The sequence below is a fragment of the Pezoporus occidentalis genome, unplaced genomic scaffold (genome assembly GCF_034315485.1).
Source record: "Pezoporus occidentalis ecotype Australia unplaced genomic scaffold, CSIRO_AGI_Poc_V1 ctg6, whole genome shotgun sequence".
Classification (NCBI taxonomy): Eukaryota; Metazoa; Chordata; class Aves; order Psittaciformes; family Psittacidae; genus Pezoporus; species Pezoporus occidentalis.
In genome coordinates, this window is record NW_026915943.1 from 1,220,710 (window position 1) to 1,242,015 (window position 21,306).

The window sequence follows — 21,306 nt, forward strand, 5'->3', positions numbered from 1 at the left end:
TTTGCAGCCAGCAGACAGAAAGGCATCTGAATTTTGATCAGATATCTACAAAAGGGCTGCATTTTCCCCCCTCTAAATTCCTAAGGAGCTGGAAATCAAAGCAATCCATTAAATATGCCATTAACATCCATTTCTGCCCCCAGCAGCTCTTTGGGAAAAGATGTCAAGGCTCAGATGAATTCAGGGCATTCTCACCCCTGCCTTTCTCCTGGCTACTGGGCCAGAAGAGCCTTTTACTTTAGTTCTGCACTGGTTTAATTATGGTGGGACACTGCTAAGAAGGGCTGAATCCAGCAGCCATGGCAATGCTATGCCCCAAACGAAGATTTTCCCATTGAAATTAGAACAAAAGCTTAAAACATTATGAAAAATAAATCAGATAAAGTAGGAATGGTAGAGTAAAACACCCAGAGGAGGCAGGTTTGTCATGGTTGTGCTCTGCAAAGGTGAGTTCAGCCTGTTGCTACACAGGAAGCTGCCAATGAGCTTAACATGCTCCAAGGTTTATCCTCTCCAGTGCCCTGGAAAGGTCCAAGCTGTGTGGTAGGACCAGCCTTGGGAACCACACTGCATCCCCAGAGATGGGTGCAGGGCTCAGCTTTACAGCCCCCTACTCATTTCTCCACTGTGTGGAGGGCTGAGATAGGGATTTACACCTCGGTGCACACCAAGCGCTGCACATGGTAAGCATTATCCCTCCGCTGGATGCAAGCTGTCAAAAGCAGCTTCTGCCAGATATGGGAATAATCACTAGCAAAGCAGTTTGGAAAGGAAGACTCATCCCTCCTGGCTGCAGGGGATGGCTGGGAGGGAGGCAGCTGCTGCTGCATGCATCTGGCAGATGATAATCCTCCACGCTTACACAGCACTTTGCCTGTGCAACGCCCTTGGCAGAGCACAACGAGACCCATCCCCAGCACGCCTCCTGGGGTATAAGCAAGCCAGAGCCATCCCTGGCTGTGGAGAGGGTGGCAGTGAGACATCCCACCCATGGTTCTATATTATAGGGCTGATAACAGCATTCAGGACCTCCTGAGTCCCAGTGGGGGTTATAGCACCACAGTCTTCAGCAGGCCAAAGGAGTTCAGAGCAATGTGGGAGAAGCCTGCTCCTTTGCTAGCTGATAGAGACACTGAACCTCACAGAGCGACCGACCACTACGGATGATTGTACAAGTACAATAACTCTCGTGGATTTGTTACCTGTCTCCCTACTTCACTGTTGTGCAGATGCATCAGTTTATTGGCTTGTGATCCTGATTTTTTCATCTTCATGGGAGCATCTGAAAATTTGGACCCCATGATAAGACCATAGTTGAGGTTGTCTGCACATCCTCCCCATCGATACCCAGGTCCAGGTGTCTCACCTGGGATGGGACCACAGGAACAGCCAGGGAGGTCCCCGGTGGTGCAGGCTCTGGCAATGGTGTGGCTGATGGCAGCAGCAGAAAGGGCGTACACAAATGCTGACTCCCTTGTGCCTGGAAGAGACAAGAACAAGCTCAGCCTCCTGGGACAGCTTTAAGTCCCTCAAAAAGAGACTCACACAATCTGTGCCTCGCAAAGTAGTAAACACACCAAGTCACTGCAGCTGAAACCTCCCATGGCATCATTAGCTTGAAGCATCACCTAAGTGAGCTCTTCAACATCATGCAACATCCCAACAGGACAAGGAGGCACATATAACTTGTCCGTCACGGTGTGATCTACTCTTGGAGCTGCTCCATGGACTCTCCTGCCTCCTTTTGTCACTGTGATGGATGCTGCTTGCCAGCAGGTCATGAAGCTAGCATGAAGCTAGTATGGGAGGCTACAGAGCTGCAGCATAAGCATGCAAGGATGCTCTGACCCATGAGATCTGACTGTGCAGCCTGCTGCTTGACAAGCCTGCATGCTCTGAGCAGCAGCTGCAAGGCTGTGAGCAAGAACACCATGACTCCTAATGAGATGAGCAGACCAGGATGGGGGCATGCTTTGTGGAAGACTTTGGACTGGAGACCACCTGGGCATGACTGGCCCCATAACAATGAACATGGTCTCAGAGAACAGGCCAATGAGGCTATGGAGTTCCTCAACATCCCCTTGGTAGCAAGACCCTACCAGCCCCATCACACATACACACACGCACTGACTCTACTCACTCATGTCCCCAGCTGACAGCAGTGCTGTTTACCTCTCTCTAAGTCCAGCAGGTAGTTAGGAGCCAGCTCAATGGAAGAGCAGTTCCACCTCATGTCTGAGAAGGTTTTACGGCAGGTCTTTATCACTTCCCGTGCTGCCTGGATGATGGTCTGCATTAGCTCCAGGTTGCTGCGGCACAGTTGTACCTGGGAAACCACCAAGCCTTCGAGCTGCTTGCAGTGCTGGGTTTGATTCAGGGCCAGAGCTGAAGGAGTCTTGGACAAGGCTCTGAGGAGGCAAACACATGCAAAAAGGCATTAAAACCTGCAAATAATCCCAGTTAATCTCCAGGTCAATGTGAACTTCTCCATCACCTCCAGTCTAGTGAGCGCTTCTCCATCACCTCCAATCTAGTGAACTACAAATGAAGTTCATCTGACTTCATTTTAGCTACCTGCAAATAGGTGTTCAGTTTAAGCTGGTGAGAAAGATAGGCAACTATGAAGAGTGATTTATCTCATCTAAAGTAGGTATTTAAGGTAGGTGGGAAGAAACACCCTCTAGAAGTGCACTCTCCATCATCTCGGAGAGCCTGGACAAAGCTCCTGGGGCACATGCCAAGTTGATTGAACGTGTAAATCCTTATGGGAAGGGTTTTTGCTGAAGAATGAAGAGGACAGACCCCCCAACAGAGTGAAAAATGACCCCTCATTCCCACGATAACAGAAAGCTGGAACCTCCAAGACTGTGGCATTCAGAGGGGGGTGGGACAGTGAAGTTGGTGTTATCAGGGTTTTGCATTCAGCATCTGTCTCACTCACTCTCTGAGGATTATGCTAAATGCATGTAATTAATTACAGAGAAAATCCCCTGCAAGGCCCAGGGAAAAGCCACCACGTTTGCAAAACAGATGCTTTCCCTTAGCATTAACGCCAAGGGCCTTCACCAAATCCATCACTGCTACATGTAGATAAGTCTGTTTCTGTAGGCTCCAAAAACGTAGTGCGGAAGCACAACGAGAGTATGTGCAGGGAAAGCACATACTGAGGAGGGATCCACTAGCACCAGGGAAGAAGCCAACAGCACCCCAAAGACCTCACTGGTTCTTCCAGTGTGTAATTGCCAACGTTTCCAAGTGAAAAAGAAAACAGCAAATGCTGCCATGCATGGAATCATAAAATCACAGAATGGTTTGGGTTGGAAAGGACCTTAAGCTCATCCAGTTCCAACCTCTCTGCCATGAGCAGGGACACCTCTCGCTAAACCATGTCACCCAAGGCTCTGTCCAACCTGGCCTTGAACACTGCCAGGGATGGAGCATTTACCACTCATGCTCTTCTTCCCCAAGCACCCACAGTGAGCAGCAGAGGCCTGGTGTGTAACTCTCTTTGTATCTTTATGACCTGCTTAGGGTAGTCATAAATGTTATTCATTCCCATAAAACAACTTTCTAGCTGGCTGCATCAGTAACTGGCATCTGATCCTGGCAACACAAGTGCCTTAACACATATTTCCTTCTCTCCTTGTTAAATGTGTTGCCTTTCAGTTTCATCCTAAGCCATCTTGGTTAGTTTGGCTTGTTAGCAGACACATTTCTGGGTGCATTTCACTTTATTACTGTAACATCCACATCCTTCAGAAGTTAAATGAGATGGAAACGGAGCTAAAATTGAGCCCTAACCAAGACTGTGGGTATTAGCTCTGATCTCCGGTTTTCAGGAAAACACATCTATGTTCCACCAGCTCCCTCAAGCTTGGCTTGAACCAGCTGCTGTGTATGTTGGAGCTCTCTCTGGGCTGCACATAACTGCTAACCCCAACCACTATTCCAGCTGGGAAAAGCTATGATCCTTGCTAGGGCTGACTAGGTCTGCACTGACAAATTCCCAGGTGGCTGGAGTTTGGCTTTGTTGGCACTAGATGATCAGGTACAGACTTGGAAGGGAAACCACCACTCTGCTAGCTATGCAAATGTATACATCATACGTGTATTTAAAGAGGTCCATTAAATGTACAGCGAGCAGAAGTTTTGGCCAGTGAGTTTCAAGGGGAAGGGAAAGGGGAGTATTTAGTTGCCCTGTAGTTCATCTCAGTCCCTTGCTCACTGTTGCCCATGCAATGCTCCCTTACCTGATGAGGGGCACCTTCAGGAGGCAACTCATCCTGCCTTAGATGTGACCCAGTGCTGGACCTGAGCTCATGGAGATGAAACCCACTAGGGACATTCTGGATGCTCAGGTATCTCAGATATATCATGTCCTTCAAGGTAGAGCCATGAGTCTTTGGACAATGTGAGTATCACCTAGCTGCAAAACTCTATGGTTTGGACCTCGTGGTAGTCCTTCAGGGTCCTCCTTCAGCCCGTGGAAAGGAAAGGCCACATCTAGAGAGCAATCAGCTTGATGTGCTTTGAAGATCTACAACAGGATAACATCATGCCCTAGGAGTGCTCATTTCTGCACTATAAAGGGAACCCAGGCATCGAGCTCGGGTGCAGACATCTGGACTGTATAAGCGCAGAGCTGGGTGAGATGTGTCCAACCCTTAGCACTTGGCACCAGCAACCTGTGAAAACTTATCCCAGAAAGCCTATCAGCAACCCTCAGGAATGGGCTGAAACACAAACCAGGCAAGAGGCCAAAGCAGCTCGTCACCAATAGAGTTAAAATGACAAATACTCCAGCACAGCTTGTCTCTGCAGCAAAATAAGCAGGCAGAGAAATGAGAGAGCTTCATGTTCTGAGCTCCAGGCACATGAGGAATGCTCTGGGAGATGGTGTGCTACAGGGCACCAGCTCAGTTTTCTAATCAGAGGTACCAAGTGATGCTTTAGAGGCCCTGGGATGTTCCTCCTAGGTTCTGCACTACATTTTCTAGTCCTGCATAGATGTCTTCAGCATCTTTAAAGGACCTGGTAGCCTACATTGAGGCACCTGGATCTCATCATTACAGACAAGTCTGGAACAGCAGACATAACCACTGGCAGGATGGAATGAGAGCTGAATTCAGACTGAAACTCATCCCCATTGTGATAAAAGGGGACGTGAGACAACAAGATCATGTTATTACAGATGGCCTGAAATGATCACCATTACAGAAGCAAATACATAATGCAACAAGAAAGAAATTTGCTTCATGGAAGAGGGAAAATATCTGCCAGCCAGTAAAGAGAGGAAGGACCATGGCCCCATTGAGGAGAGCTCACTAAATGGCAGCAGTGGCTTTTTCCCATTGAATGAACTGAGCTCCAGGGAATCCCCCAGGAACAAAGATCCAAGAGACAGAAAGGTGTTTCCGAACATCCCCAGGCCTGACCTTCGTGCCTTTGCTTGTGAGAACCCATAACTGGAAACATCTCCAAGCGTCAGGAGGAAAAAGTAAAGGGTGATGGAGATGGAAAAGAAAACTCACAGTTACTGCAGGCGCTTGCCGAGCCCAAAAAGTGCATCGATAAATCACGGATCAGGAATGCGAGAGGCCTATTAGGTCATCTAGTCCATGCCCTGACAGCACAGGTTTGCTCATTCTCTGTCCTGCACTCAGAAATGTCTTCTCCACTCATTGCCACTCCAAACCCTCCCAATGGAAAGGCACCAACCCTCCCTGCTCCCCACATTCTGGCAGCACCATAGAGGGATGCCCACCACCCACAAAGGACATTGATGGGAAGCAAAGTCCATTTGTGGGGCAGTGTAAAGGAAATCATCTTCCCCCAGATAAGGCTTGTCCATGGTGGTATTCAGTGGTTTCTATCCTATCTCCACCCAGTCTCCATTGACCACCATCAATGGAAGGGGAACTGGAGCCGATAGGGCACAGCCAGCCTGAATAAAGCAGCCCTCAAGGGCATAGTTTGCAGAATACCCTTTAGTCCTCCATCTGGTGGCAAAAAATAACCTGCTAAATACCTTTATCTGGACTCAGACTTTTACCTGCCACCACCCTATAAATGCTGTTTTTTCACTGTTTCCTCTTCTTAATGTCATGATCTCCTCCCTTGATTCTCGTGCCCCATCTTTCATTCTCCAGAAAGCTGAGGACACCGGAGGGGATGATTGGGCTTTTTTATACACACATATTTGACCCATCCCTTTAAATAAACAGGCCCCAAGCCAAACATCTCCTGCTTTATATATAGCATAGCAGAGCTTTCAACTGAAGTTATGGGTACTGACAGCAAACCATAAACGTAATTACAGAGGAAACATGATGCACGGATGGATCATGACTTTCATTTACTCTTTTAATTATCTCAGCCAGCTAATAAATTCATTCCAAAACATGAATGCTCCACAGTGTCAGGTCCTTTGAGAGGTATGGGCCCATTCCTGCACATCTGGGCTCTGTGAGGAGACTATTCATAAGAGCAGCATCTTGGGATAAGTACCACCAGATCTGAGCAGGTACCAGTAAAAGCCATACTTTATTTGGTTTACAAGGACCACTGTGAGCACGAAACTGCTCCTGGTCAAGCCAGATGGAGGAAGAACTCCTTGAATTGAGCAGTGAAGCACTAGTGCCCTTTAAACCACCCTTAAAGGGTGGAAGGTAATGTGGGCTCTCTCTGGAGGGCATCTCCCCTTCCTCTCTTATGTGATGCGACCCAAGTAAGGCCTCACGGAAGGACTGTTAGTGAAACCATGAACTTCTCCTCCAAACTGTCCACTTTGTTTTCTGCAAAGGCACTCTTTTATGCCTATTCTTAAACAGCTTGATCTTGCAGAGATTTGGGTGGGAAAAGAAAGATTTACGCACAGCGAACTGTTCTATAGACTGTAATAGAGGCAGAGATTGAGTCTGTGGGTTTCTCACATTCAATCTCATTGAGGGTTTTTAACCTGCAGAAGCCTCATTTCCCCAGGTTTTCAACTGGAAAAGCCTTGCAGAACTGCTACAATAACCTTGTCCTGGTAATCAGAGGAAGCCCATGCTCCTGCTGCCCTGCCCTGCATCAGTTCTGGTCTCGGGACCAACAAGCGCTGGGAAAGCCACCACATCCCACTGGATCTGCAAAGAGTTTTTAGACAGAACAGCAAGATTTATATAGAAAAAGAGGGGAAAAAAAGAAATAAAGGGGGAGGGGGGGGAAACCAACCCAGAAGTAAAAGCTTAAAATAAGAGCTGCTTTCAGACACGGTGCCAAACCCAGCGCTGGCAGCAGTGGGCACAGGGCTGTTGACTTCCCCCCAAGCTCCACTGAAGTGGATGCCAGCGGCGCGTTGGCTCCCCGAGCGCTGGGGAAGGCCATGGAGCTCTGTCAAGTTTTCCTGAGCGAAGAGCAAACTTCAAAGCCGTTGTGTGTTGTCCCCCCCCTTCCTCTTTCCCTCGCTCCCCGTCCTGCAGTCCTTTCACGGCAGCTCATCTAGCAGCCCCTTTGCCAGGCAGACGGGCTCCTCGCAGGCGCCCGTGCCCCCATGTCCCAGTTCCCCCCCTTCCCTGGTTAAAGGAGAGAAGCAGACAGTGTTGGGAAGCACAAACCCTTTCCATTCCCTCCCTCCTTGCTTTCTGCTGGCTGCAGAGAGGTGCTGCTCGAGGCTGGGGAGCTGGGGGACATCCTGGGTTCACCAAAGTGATCCCGAAATGCAGTGATTTAACCATGTGCAGCAAAGCTGGGCTGGCTCCAGAGGGCATGGGGCATGTCCAGGGCACCACAACAGGGGCTTCTCTCGAAGTGGCCAAGCTCCATGCATAAATGATGGGGTTCCTAACACCACCAGTTGCTGTTGTGGGCTGATCCCAAAAGCCACACAACCACTTGCTGCAATGGGCTTCTTTACAACCACTATTGTAGTGAAGGTAGTTGACACTCAATACAAAGGGACAGTCCGACCTGTGTCCTGGAGATGTCAACCCCTAAGGAGACAGAAGTGTCTCAAAACCGACTTGGTGCCTGGACATCTCAACATCTGCAGACCCGTGGCGTGCACATCTGGCTGCAGCTCCCTCTAGCGCTCATCTGTTTGTCAGATCTACCCAAAATCATTGCTTCAGCAACCTGCTTGGCCAAACCCAAGCCCCCCTAGGAAAGCTAAAGGGGGTGCAAAGGGAGGTGGGTAGTGTGACAAGAGTCCCTACAGGCATTGGCACTAAGATGTATCCCATTGAAACCGATGGCTGCCTCGCCTCCCTATGCAAAACAAGCCTTGAGGACCACAAAGTGATGCAATAAAACTCTGCTCTAGGATGGGAAAGTGGCTGCAGAATGCAGCATGCAAAAATAAGGCTCCGGGTCTTATATGCATCGAATTGAAAGGCTGCCTCTTCATGACAGCCCTGATCTTGCAAAGATCTGTCCATACTCCATTAGTTCCCTGGATTTCAGATGGAAGGGGCCAAAATGCAATCTCTCCAGCAGCAAGAGCACATTTATGAGCTGCTCACCATCCATGCACCACGCTGGATGCTCGGCAGTGCATCTGTGGCAGGGAAGGGCACAGTGGTGATTTACAGCCATGGGGGTCTGGACCATAGAACTCGTAAAACTAAGCCAACTAAAACAAAACAAATAACTCCCTTTTAGCTTCTCCCTGCTTCTCCTAATTTGTGGGGGGTAATTGCGTTACAGGGAAGCACTAAACAGCTGAAGAGGGTGTTTTTCTTCTCCCTGCAATTACATCACACCCTGCATCAAAATTGAGTTTCCTATCGCCTCTCCTATCAGTCGCTCCCTCTTCCCCAGGCTGGCAAAACCCACCCCCTTATCTTCCCCCCTTCCCTCCCAAACCCTCTTTGAAGCTCTCCCTGGCACTGTGCCTACAATAACATCGCAGCGGGCAGACCGCTGAGACAAGCCTAAGACTGAAAACATCTCGTAGCACTTTCCTCCCTCTTCATCCCGTCCCTTTCCCCCCCACCTCCTTCTCCATCCACGAGCATTGGAAAGGGCAGGGTTTGATTTGTGCAGCACCCAGCATGTGAGTCCAGGGCTGTGATTGCAGCTCTGAGGTATTACTTGAGTAGCAACAATCTCTGTTCCGTAAGAGTTTACCCAGGGGGTTTCCAAGGATGGTACCCTAGCCCCAGTGGTGGCAGGCAAAAGAGAGTGATGGGGAGGAGGGGAAAATTGGCCCATGTTTCCATAGAAAAACAAGGGTGGAGAAGTGAGGAAAAACAGCAAATGAAAGCAAAAAACTCTATAATTCAGTGAGATCCCAACTGGCAGCATCCCAGTGGTGAAGTGCCCTGGGACAGGGAGTGCAGGTCCCTGCCAGGCTTTAAACAGGTGTGAGCGGAGCACATCTGGATGCAGTTCGTGCTTCAAATGCCACTTTAATCCTGGCTTTTATCTTCCCCACTCGCTCTGCAATAGGGGGGATATGTCTGCTGGGAAGGGGAGGAGCGGCAACTGCAGAGTCTTTCCTCCAACTGCTTCTCCCCCATCCCCAAAAGCAACTCTTGCACTTAACCACTTACCAGCCAAAAAGCTGCTTCTGCCAGCAAAGTAATGGGGACCCTGCGCTGCCTTCCAGCCTGTTTTTCATGCCTATGGCTTGTCACAGTGCTATCAGGTTCCCTCTGAAGCTCATCTTACCTCTGCCCTTTGGGGAAAACCCAGGCTCTTTGCTCCAGATTTAGCATCTTGCTTATGTGGGACCTGAATGGCAAGTGCTTGAGAGAGCCCCTCCACTCATTTATGGGTCTGTATGTAAGTGCCCTGAGGAATCAGGGTGCCACAAACCAGCTTGATTTCTGTGCTGCATAGAAATAAAGGTTCTGAGTGAGTCCAGGCTCTGCCAGCTCATGGGCATGGTGATGCCCTGCAGAGAGGAGATGCCCACCCTGTGCAAGGTGCTGGATGTATATATATCTATCTCATATTTTAGACAGATAGATAGATAGATAGATAGATAGATAGATAGATAGATAGATAGATAGATAGATAGATGCAGAGCTGAGACCCTAAATACTTAAGGAAGCTGACAGAAAGAAATAGCTGGGCTGTGTAATTTAGCCATGGTCACTACTACAAGGTGTAAAGCAAGGACAGTGAAGAGCAAATCAGATCCTGACTCTCCTCTACTTCCAAGGTGGTCCTTAGAGTATGGAGACAGCAAGTGAAAAATGCTCTAAAGTAGGCTTCCTATTCCTTCCCCCCCAGTCATGTGCATTTAAGCACTCTACAGAAGGATTCACCCTGCTTCTCTTTACACATATAATTGTGGTCTCAAGCAGCTGCCTGCATCTCTTGACACTTGTGCTGGATGTCTCTCTTTGAAGAGGGTGAATTGACACCTGGAAGGTCATCTCTCCCCTGACTGCATGCAGGGCATTGAAAACACTGGTTCCAACAAGGCATTTTAATCTGCAGATATCCAGATTTCAGAGAGCCTTTATAAAAGGTGACTCCAGGAGAGCCTCAAATGACAATGATTGGAACAGTGAAATGGGAATGAGAGGTAGCACAGGGCCAGTGTCATAAGGAGAACAAAGCAGGAACCTCTCATCTCCGTTTCTCCACCTAACCCAAAGATCCTCACCTCGGCACGCTATACCCTACACAACAAACTCTTCCTGTCATTGCATTTAACTGGGCTTTTTCTTCTACGCAAGATGCTCATTTGGGGCTAGCCCACATCCCCTTCTTTATTCTGTGCACAGCTTCAAACCCGAGTAGAAAAGACAGATCACTCATCGAGGACACGAAACCAGATGGGTGCTGGAGGGGCTTGTTTGTTTATTTTGCAGCAAGCAACTAATTGATTGCTTGCTTAAGCAAAGAAATGAGATAGTGATGTTTTCACTTTGTTTGCAGTGACATTACCTCCGGGGAAACTCAATCCAGACTTGGCCACACTCCCTGGTATTTCTTCACCCTCCTTCCTCCCCCCTGCGTCGTTTTTAACACCCTTCATGAAATCCAAAGGTTAAAAGGTCCACAAAAAAACACCCATGTTATCTGTCAAGCATCCCCTGTGGCTGGAGATTGGCGGCATTATCTTAGCAGCCGTCCCTATTGCTCTCATCTCCTACTCAGCACGACCAGCGGTCCCGGCAGGAGAGTTTCCCAGCGTGGTAGGAGCTAATGCTAGAAACTTCATGAAGTGGCTCATGTGAGCACTCAAGTGTGTGCTTTTCCTTGGGTATCAATGAGGGGAAGATTAAAAGAGAGCCTAAATCATGCATATTTTGGAAAGAAGATGGAGACGTATTGTTAGCACAAGCCCCTAGTACACACACACTTGAAATCAATGAATGCCTGGAGAGACGCAGCGCTCGCTGCTCTTTAAACAGCTTCACAGCGTGCCTCAAATAGCAAAAACTGGGGAGGAGAACAGCAATGCCTACAAAGGCTTTAAAAACGCAGAGAGAGATAGGCAGGTACTTACATCCATTTTATCCCATAGCAAAGCCCCGTCTGCAGAATCAAGGACAGAAAACCAGCTAAGAAAAATCGCGGATTCGGCTTCATTTTCTCCACTTTCCCCCACTTGATGAAGGAAATCGGCTTCTCCACAGGAAAAACAATAACACAAAAAAAGGGGTTTTCCTGATTTTCTGCACAGCGTATTTCCCTTCAGTTTGGGTGTCGCTCGTCCTTGGGGATTGAACAACCTGAAAGGAGAGAGAAAGAGCACGAGCCACGGTTAGCTCCGAGGCTGAGCGAGCCGTCGCAAGAGAGAGCTCTATTATCCCAATTGCAAAGGAGTGGTTTATGAATCACGAAGAGTTTGGATTCTCCCCTCTCAGTCCCCTCCCTCGCCAAGCCTTGATAGAACCTTCCGAGTCAACAGACAGACAAACCGTATGGCTTGAATTACACCCTGAGTTATGGTCTGATTGTGTGTTTCCATTTAACCCTGCACATGCTTCAGGTTTTCTATTCCCCCCTCTCTCTCCAAAAGGTTTGTGTAACAAAAAGAAAAGAAGATAAATCCTTAAACGAGCCCAAATTCATCTCTCCAGATTTCCCTCTTTATTCCTCTCCCTTCTTTCCCTGCAGAGAAGACAAATGATGGGAGCAGCACGGCCCAGCTCAACGCAGGTGCCCGTGCCCTGCAGATGTTTCGGTCTGATCTCTTACAACAAAATGCCTTTTGCTCTTTTCCCTTCTGCTTTCCTTCTCACCTCATTAACTCTGCCTCTCACTCCTTCCAAGTCCTCGGGCACCTGGAGCTCACGGAAAAGGCTGCAACTCCGTAAACATGAAATCACGTTTCTGTCTCTAGGAAGCAGCCAGGAGGACACAAAAGCTCTCAAGGATCCTTCCTCCCTCTGCCTTTTACTGTTGTTGTTCCCTTCTTCAGCCCAAACACACAAACAAACCAGGTGCAGGGCTTAAATTCTTAGAGAGGGGTTCCTCTGTGTCTCCAGGGCACTGCTTGCTTATTTTAGCAGTGGTATTAATAGCAGTAAATGGGTTTCCCTTCACTTACTCACTTCAGACACCGCTCCGGGCTGCTCTTTGTGGTCTTTGCGGTGATTTCCCACCCCAGTTGAAAGCCAATACTACAATAAACAGAAAACCCTGCCTGCCACATTGCGCCTCGGGAGTCGCACTGCATGCTGGCGTGCCCCCTCACTGCACCCTCAAAGGGGCTCGGGATAGGACTGGGAATGGCTGGAGCAGTCAGCATCACTTCAGCGAACCCCTTACCCTGGGAAAAGCACATCCCACCTGCCCCCAGGCTTGGGATTTGTCCCATCTGCAGCTTTCTGCCCCGATAGCTCAATTTTGGGAGCAATTGGGCTGGGGGAAGGCATATTTTGGGGTGTTTTCTCTGCTATCTGCAGTGTATTTTTCCACTCAGGCTCATTTTTGGCTACCCCAATCCCAGCGCCTGGTGTAAAGGGTTACTAGAGAAGTGCTGTTATTACAAAGGATTTTAATAACCTCTAGGGGCAAGTTCCCTGTTCCCTTGAAGTCCGAGACAAAACTCCAACTGACTACAAGGGAGGCAGGATTTCATCACTGTGGGTTGTTTTTCCTTAATGCCTGCTTGGATTTGGGTTCAATGCGTCCCTTGAAGGCAGCGCTCCCGCGAGCATCCAGGCAGACTCCTTGTTTCAGGGTATTTCTGTATCTCTTAATCTCTGGAAGCTCTTTTCTTCCCACCCCTCCATGAGCACACTGGAAACCTTCAGCCCTTAATCCTGCCCATGCCTTTTAGTGTCCATTTAGATATTTCAGACCCCTTATCTCCCTCTGCTTGAATTGCTGAACAACACAAGAGTCGGGTGTAAAATGTCTCAGATGCTCTAAAACCCTCTCGCTAACCCTGACCAGACAACATCACCCTCTGCTTTACCCCCTACCTTAAAGAACACACACTCTGGGGGGTGTTTCCAACCCCCAGGGAGGAACAGAAGTGATGTACCCCCCTATGCCCATTCTAAGAGCTGCAAGCTTGGCCTGCAATCACACCCCTGTTACTTGGGGAGGTAATAATGCCTTTTTCCACTCAGCCCAGCACAGGTTACGTTTGCAAGAGGAATTTGCAAGGGGAGGGGAGGGAGACTCTTAGGGGCAGACGTGATGTTTACAGCTCTGGAGAGCTCTGGGTCACTGATCAAACCAGCAGCAAGTGGCCTGTGGGCTCCTAAAAACTGGAGCTGGTTTTAACTCAATGCTCTCTTTTCTCTTTACCCGAGGCTGTCTGCAGCCAGCCCCACTCCTGTGCACTGAGAAGGCTCCCATCCAACACCTCCAAGAGTCTGATCCCAAAGATAGGAATAGGCAATATGAATTATATAGAAATGTGTGAGTATCCATCTCATTTTTCCAGCTTTCCCACCCAAGAAGGAAAGATCTCCCTGAACCTGGTGCCACCCTCCAGTTCTCCCCCAGGGGTAGCACATCCCCAATTGACCTGCAGTGAGGATGGGGAGCAGGGACAAGGTGGTGGGGCTGATTCCAGACCACAAGTCTCCCCTCTCTATGCAGCCTCTCCTCTCCTTTGCAGCTCCCAGGTCTCCTCTTTCCATCTCCCTTCTCCACTGCAACCCACATGCGTCCCTTGCACCCTCTCCCTTGCAGCCCCTGCATTTTAGGTGTCCCCACACCCTTCTCCATCTTCCCCTTCTCTTTTAGCCTCCAGCTCTCCCCTCTCACTTCAACCCTCAGATGGGACCTTTGCAACCCCTCTGCCATGCAGCGCAGTCTATCTCAGGTCTCTCTACACATTGTGGGTCTCCTTCTCCCTTGCAGCCCTTAGGTCCCCCCTTTCTCCTGCACCCCACCAGGTCCCAGGTTCCTGAGTCTCCTCCCTCTCTTCACCCCCCTGGTATCTTCTCTCCCTGTATCCCCCTGGGGTACCCCTTCTCCCTTGCAGCCCTCAAACCTCCTCAATCCGTGCATGCCCCCGGGTGTCCCTTTTCCTTTGCAGTCTCCAAGACCTACCTTTCCCTGCGTTCCCCTGGGTCTCCCTTCTCCCTGCATCCTCCCTCTGCAGGATCTCCCCTCTCCTTTGCAGCCTCCAAACCTCCTATACCCCTATAGCCCCTTTGGGTCTCCCCTCTCCTTTGCAGCCTCCAAACCTCCTATACCCCTATATCCCCTTTGGGTCACCTCTTTCCTTTGCAGCCTCCAAACCTCCTATACCCCTATATCCCCTTTGGGTCTCCTCTTTCCTTTGCAGCCTCCAAACCTCCTATACCCCTATATCCCCTTTGGGTCTCCCCTCTCCTTTGCAGCCTCCAAACCTCCTATACCCCTATATCCCCTTTGGGTCACCTCTTTCCTTTGCAGCCTCCAAACCTCCTATACCCCTATACCCCCTTTGGGTCTCCTCTTTCCTTTGCAGCCTCCAAGATTCACTTTTCCTCGTATCCCACCGGGTCTCCGCAATCCCTGCACCTCCCTCCCGAGGTCTCCCATCTCCCTTGCAGCCTCCAAGCCATCCCCTCCCTTTACCCCCCCCCCCCAAGTCTCTTTGCCCTCTTCTTGGCCACCCCTTCAGCGTTTCGGGGTGCTCCATCCGGTCACCCCCCGCTCCCCCATATCCCAGCAGCGGCTCGAACCCCCCCCCCCATCCCGCTCCCCGCTTACCTGCACCCGTGCCGGGGCTGCGCGGGGGTCCGGACCGGCTCTGGCGGGGCAGCCCGCGGAGCCTCCTTATATGCGGCCCCCTCGGCTTTGATATGCGGCGTGATGTCAGCCCGGATTAGCATAACAAAGGGCTCCGCGCCCCGCGCATCCCCCCGCGGGCAGGGCCGGGGCTCCGCGGGGCTTGAGTTATCCCCCTTTGGGGATCGATTCCCCCCCTCCTCCTCTGCCCCACCGAGGGGCCGGGAGCCGGTGCCGCAAGTGCTACGGGCGTTATTGTAATGAGCGGTTAATGATTAGCAGCAGAAATAGCTCGTTCGTGTGGTCACCGGAAACTTTCCGCCGTTACCTCTCCCGAGGGCGCTCAGCGCTTTGCTGCGCTCCGCGATTACAGCACAAAGATGGTTTTCATGCCGTCAGGTGGATTTCCTTCTCCGGGCATTGAGGAAATCAGTGCCCTGCACTGATCCCGCGGGGTGCGAGTACTCGTCCTGCCGCGCCGGGTGCTGCCGCAGCCTTCGGGGTCCTCAGCCTCCTGCTCTTTGATCTGGCTTTAAAGCGGTGGGATAGTTCAGATGTTGAGATTGGGGGTTTGATTTCACGGCAGGGTTGGTGATGGGGGTTGCGTGGTAGAGGAAAAGGAAGAAAAAGATAAAATTGAAAAGAAGGAAAGGAAATAAAAAGGAGACAGGGAAAATGAGGAAGAGAAAAAAAAAAGGAAAAAAAGAGAAAATTAAAAGGAAACGGGAAAAAAGGAAAAGGGAAAAAGGAGGAAATAAAAAGGAAAAGAAAAAGAGATTAAAAAGAAAAAGGAAAAAATATAAAAGGGAAAGGGAAAAAATGAGAAATGGAAAAGAAAAAAGAAGATAAGAAAGGAAAATGAAAAGGGGGGGAAAGGAAAAGAAAGAGAATAAAGAAAAAGGAAAGGGAAAAGGAAATGAAAAAAGGAAAAGGAGAAATTAAAAAGGAAAAGGAAAAGCAAAAGAAAAGTAGAAGAAAAGGAAAAGTACAAAAAGGAACAGGAAAAGAAAAAATGGGAAAAGGAAATGGACAGGAGGAAAGGAGAAAATACAAAGGAAAAGGAGAAAGGGAAAAAGATAAAAAGATAAAGAGAAAAGAAAAAGAAAAGGAAAAAGAAAGGCTAAGAAAAAAATACCCTTAAGAAAGTAAAGCACAACTGGCTCCTCAACCTCAAACCTCATGAGTCTGTGTCAGCTGTGGACTGCACTAACGGGTGCTGCTGGTTGCGAAAGCACCGGTGTCATTTTGACCACTGAGTGTAACTGTGACTGTCAGGTGGAAGGAAAGAGCAGAATAAACGCTTTAGTCCCAGCACCAAGAGACCCAGAATACATTTCCTAAAGGTCTATTTTGGGAACAGCTATTTATACAGCATCGCATGTTTATGTGTGTGTCCCTGTGCCGGAAAGATCGTGTTCATATGCACAGGTCGCTAATGGGCTTTCCTATGTGAACAGCAAAGAACGCTGTACACACAACCCCAAGCTCCCCAAGGCACTATATTCCTTATTTAAGACCCGGTTTTGCCAGCAGCTTTGCACAGTGTGTCCATTTTTCTATGCGTGAGAGCTGCCCATAAGTGCTCAGACTGCTACAGACCCCCATTTCCACCCCAGTGCCCCCCAGATACATGTACCTACAAGGAGGAGGTTTTGTCAGGGTTCTCCAAGGAGGACTTATTTACACTGCCTGGAATACCGATTGCAGTGCAGCTCGCTCTGTACAAACAGCCTTTTTCCATATTACCTTAATCTTTAAAAGGGCTGCTGGGGAAATGAGGTTGTTATTAATCAATAGGAGCAGAAGTAGTGAGTTGCGGTAGTCATAATAGTCATGATCTTGCAGGAGGCACCTGCTGTGCTTGGAGCTGTGCAGACACAACACACCAAGGCAAGTCCTACCACCAGCCCTCCGTGGTCTAAATATGAGGGCTCTGAGCTGAATGGCCCAAAATGATGGTGTAGAGGAGGAATGTGAAAAGGAGGAGATGCTTCTGCATGGTTGTCTTGAGCCCTAACAGTTTGTTAAGGTTTCTTTTGACAGGACAACACGCTGGGGAACCATAAATAATGATGCTAGGAGCAGAATTATCTGCTCCTTGCAGTGCTCATGAGAGCTGCTTGTCCACAGTGTTCATCCGGACAGAAGGATGTAGGAGGCAGAAGCCAAAAGGTGGGATAAAGGGTAAGAAACCAGAAGGCTAGTGAGAAAGGATGTATACATGAAAGATATTACCACAGAATCATAGAATGGTTAGGGTTGGGAAAGACCTTTAGATCATCTGTGCTCTGGACTAACCCCATGCATATAGTGGCTATTCAGGAAGAGCTTTAGGAACTGTAAAACCAACCAAAACCTTTAATCTGAGACAATTTTGCACACAGAGAAGCTCCCAGGCCCTATGCCATAAAAATTTCAGCACATCTTTAATTCCTTTTAGTTCCTATGTGACAGCGTGTGCTTTAAGTGCTTTGATGAATCAGGGATGCCCATAACTGAAACGTTGCAGATCTTTGTCTCCTGCTCCTCATGCACACAGTGGTGTCTGGTGGCAAAGCAAGGACGCTTTGGGGACACCTGGAAAGTGAGGAGATACATATGGGGATACATCTGGGGTTTTATTTCTAGCAACCATTACCTTTCCCACTGCTTCTATGAGTCAAAGCTATTACAGTTTTCACCATTAGAAGATAACTTGATTCACCATATTCCAGGCTCTTTCATGAAAGAGAACTCACCACACCAGTGTGACCATAAATAAATCAGAGCTGGGCTTTCCAAATGCATTTAACCCAGGGGATATGAGTGGTTGATGAGCAAAGAACCCTTTTTGGCTTTGCAGCTCCACGTCCCTCTTGTGCTGCTGCCCCAGAGCTGGATCAGGACTGCAGGGGGGGGTCTCTCCAGAGCACAGCAGAGGGGCAGGATCCCCTCCCTGAGCTGCTGCTCACGCTCTCGGGGGGTGCAGCCCAGCACGCAGGGGGGTTCTGGGCTCAAGTGCACGCTGAAGCCGGGTCATGGGGAGCTTCTCACCCAACACCCCAAGTCCTTCTCCTCAGGCTGCTCCATCCAGTCTCCCCCAGCCTGGGTTTGTGCTGGGATTGCCCCAACCCAGAGGCAGGACCTTGCCCTTGGCCTGGTTGAGCTCCATGAGGTTCACACGGTCCCACCTCCCCAACGTGTCCAGGTCCCTCTGGATCCCATCCCTTCCCTCCAGTGGGATGACATGCTGAGGGCTCATATTGCATCCCTAAACCCACAGGCCCACCCATGCTGTTTCAGTGGCATCATTTATCAGTCATTTCTCTGCACGTGTCTCCTCACCCTTTCTTCTTCTTCCATCCTGCCTAGAGGAGAAGGCCCTCTATGGATGACTCAGGATAACATTAAACATATGCAGAGCTGGGACTGAAGCATAAACTCTCCTGGAGCAGGCGGCTGTGCTCCTTTATTTAACAGATCTCTATAGAGCTGTGCCAAGTCGTGGCACTCTGCAAATATTTATCAATATGACATAGTTATGTGCGCTGTGGGCTGTGGTATTAGGGTTTTATCAGTGAGTTTCAAGGTGCTGTGAGCTATGAATGAGCTATGAAAGCCATCACACCCGCAGAGGGGTTAGGATAGCACTTCACCCAGTGTCGGGGTGTGCTCTGCATGTGAAGCTCAAAGGAGCCATTGATAAATGTCCTGGAGGGGGGTGGTTTAAATCACAGAGCTGGGAATGGTGGCTGGAAGGTGCCATATGACAGCATAGCCAGGGACAGGATGCTATTCCTCCCTTTTAAACAAGTATTCTGGCCATCTTCAGACATAGGCTTCAGCTATAAATATAAATAACTTCAGGCTAATGGTCATTTACCGGCCTGGTGCACAACTGGCATGGGAAACTAAGCTCTGGTACCCAAAACAGGGCGATCACATCCACACATTGGGAAATATCTACCTTAATTCCCCCAAGCCCTGCCAGATTTTACTGAACAATGCCTATTAATGATGAACTAGAGGTCAGTGACGGGTCTGTGCCCTATTCAGTTACTGGTTTCACAGAATCCCAGACTGGTTTGGGTTGGAAGGGACATCAAAGCTCCTCCAGCTTCAACCCACCCCTACAGGCCCTTGTCCAAAGCCCCTCTCCAGCTTTCCCGGAGCCCCTTTAGGCACTGGAGCTGCTCTAAGGTCTCCCCTTTCTCTTCTCCAGGCTGACCCAGCCCAGCTCTCTCAGCCTGGCTCCAGAGCAGAGCTGCTCCAGCCATCACAGCATCTCCATGGCCTCCTTTGGACTCGCTCAAGCACTCTGAACTTGAGGAGTGCTTTCTCTAGATTGCCTTATAGGAAGCATTGATATTCCTGAGGGGTCAATACAAGACTGGGTACAGCCCTTCCTGGACTGTGCAGCATCCAGGAGGAAATGCCACGTCTGGAAAAAGGAAAACAGCTCCTCAGAAATGGATTATTCCGTTTTTAACATCAGGTTGCTCTGAGGCCAGCCAGGGAGTTAAAACGAGCACACCATGGCAGGTAACGGGGTGCAGCGGAGCAATGTGTGAGCATCTATCGCATCACTGCTATGCATGTGGAGGGGATGCAGCTCCAGTTACACCTCGGTGGTACATGGCAGCTCTGAGGGAAATGATGGAAATGGGGGTTTTGTCCCAAGAAGGTGCAGTCAGAGGGAGGTGAATGCTCTGTGGCTCTTGTAGAGCCTAAACCCTGGTGACAGAGGCCAGATCTTACAGAGCCCATAGACAAACTCCTTTGTAGCTATAGCATGGACAGCTTTAAAAGGAGAAGAGGCCACAGTTTATCCTCCTCTGGCATGCAAAGCCATCCCTATAAAGTAGCAAGACTGCAGCAACCTGAGGTTTCTCCCCCACCAGACACCTTACAGAAGATTAGAGCATTTCCCAGGGTAAAACGCAAGCCTGCAGCCTCACAGCTCTGCTTTATTCTGCCCCTTTTCTCCTCCTACCCTGCCATTAAGTAACAGAGATTTTCGTGCACTAACACCCTGCTTACCTGCCTGTAAAGGGATTGCATTCAGACCCACAGCCACAGCTCATTTTCCCTGTATTTCAGTGCTGTTTGTCTCCCTCACCTTGTCTTTAATACCATCACTCATCACCTATGCTGCAGGACTGCCCAGACCCTGCCCAGTCCAAGCCACGGCAGCGGCCAGCTCTTGTCCCACTGCACCAGCCCCGTTCCCATCACCATCCAGAGGAAAACCAAAGCAGAGCTTCATGACTCTTGCACCATTTGGCTGCAGACCACGCAAGCCCGACCTTCCAGCCCTGGGACTGAGCAGAACGCGCTTCCCTTCCGGACCAAAGGTCCCACCCCTACCCCAATGCTGCCTTTAAAAGGCCTCTATCCTAATAAAAACCAGCTGTCAGCTCCTCTCTCCAAAGCTGAAGGATCCCTTCAGGGTGGGGTAGTGCTTTCTCTTCCCTATGAAGCCCAGTAACCCCTCCTTTGCTATGGTGCTGTGAGTCCTCCTCACATGGGGGCTTAGCAGTGGGTGCATAATTAATAACAGTGATTTGCAAGAGTGAAGAGATGGAGACTGACTGGAAAGGATAAAATGTCTGAATAGCCTGTTTGGAATAGAGGGAATAGTGTTAAATATTCAGGGGAGCATCTGCCATTATGGTCCCGGCTTTGCAAATGCTGGCCGAGAGTAAAAACACCTCATCTGTGAGCAAGACATTTGTTAGACATCCCTATTTCTGCCCATTTTTAACCTCGTCCCTGATCCCAACATCCATTCTGACTCTGTAGTGGGAAGCAGGGACCAGGAGAGAGCTGCGCCAGGTTTTGCTCTGACTCAATGGGTCTTGGGACCACCTCATGCAAGGCAGAATGAGGGCCAGGTTATCCAAAGGGCTTTTGGAGAGGCTTTCAAGCAAGTTTCCTTGCAGGAAAGAAGGTGGACTTTATGCTGTTGAAGCTCCTGGGAAGCTATTCCAATGCTGTTTGTGTGCACATCCTTCAAACCCAGCTGTGATCAAAGGGGCTGAACACTCCTAAAGATCCAGTCATGACTTTGCTGATGGGACACATTTTCAGACAAGGCAGAATAAAGCAAAACCAAGATGAGACACGGGTCGCTTTGGTTTATTGCAATCCATGGAGTGAATGGAGAACCTACAGCACCCAGAATGCGAAGGATCCCAAAACCCT

At 49.4% G+C, this 21,306-nt stretch overlaps 1 protein-coding gene across 4 annotated transcripts in view; it reads right to left on the bottom strand.

Annotated features, from left to right (window-relative positions):
* Nucleotides 1-15,692, bottom strand: part of WNT11 (Wnt family member 11) — a 29,563-nt gene extending 13,871 nt beyond the window's left edge. The window contains exons 1-5 of one of the 4 annotated variants that reach the window (XM_062639251.1): nucleotides 15,106-15,445; nucleotides 11,447-11,672; nucleotides 2,173-2,408; nucleotides 1,367-1,480; nucleotides 1,203-1,282 (exon numbers count right to left, since the gene is read on the bottom strand). In XM_062639251.1, coding sequence (XP_062495235.1) covers nucleotides 1,203-1,282; nucleotides 1,367-1,480; nucleotides 2,173-2,408; nucleotides 11,447-11,529 — 513 coding nt within the window. In that variant the 5' untranslated portion in view covers nucleotides 11,530-11,672; nucleotides 15,106-15,445. The other 3 variants (XM_062639250.1, XM_062639248.1, XM_062639249.1) reach the window with 3 other exon arrangements.
* Nucleotides 15,693-21,306: the final 5,614 nt, after the last annotated feature.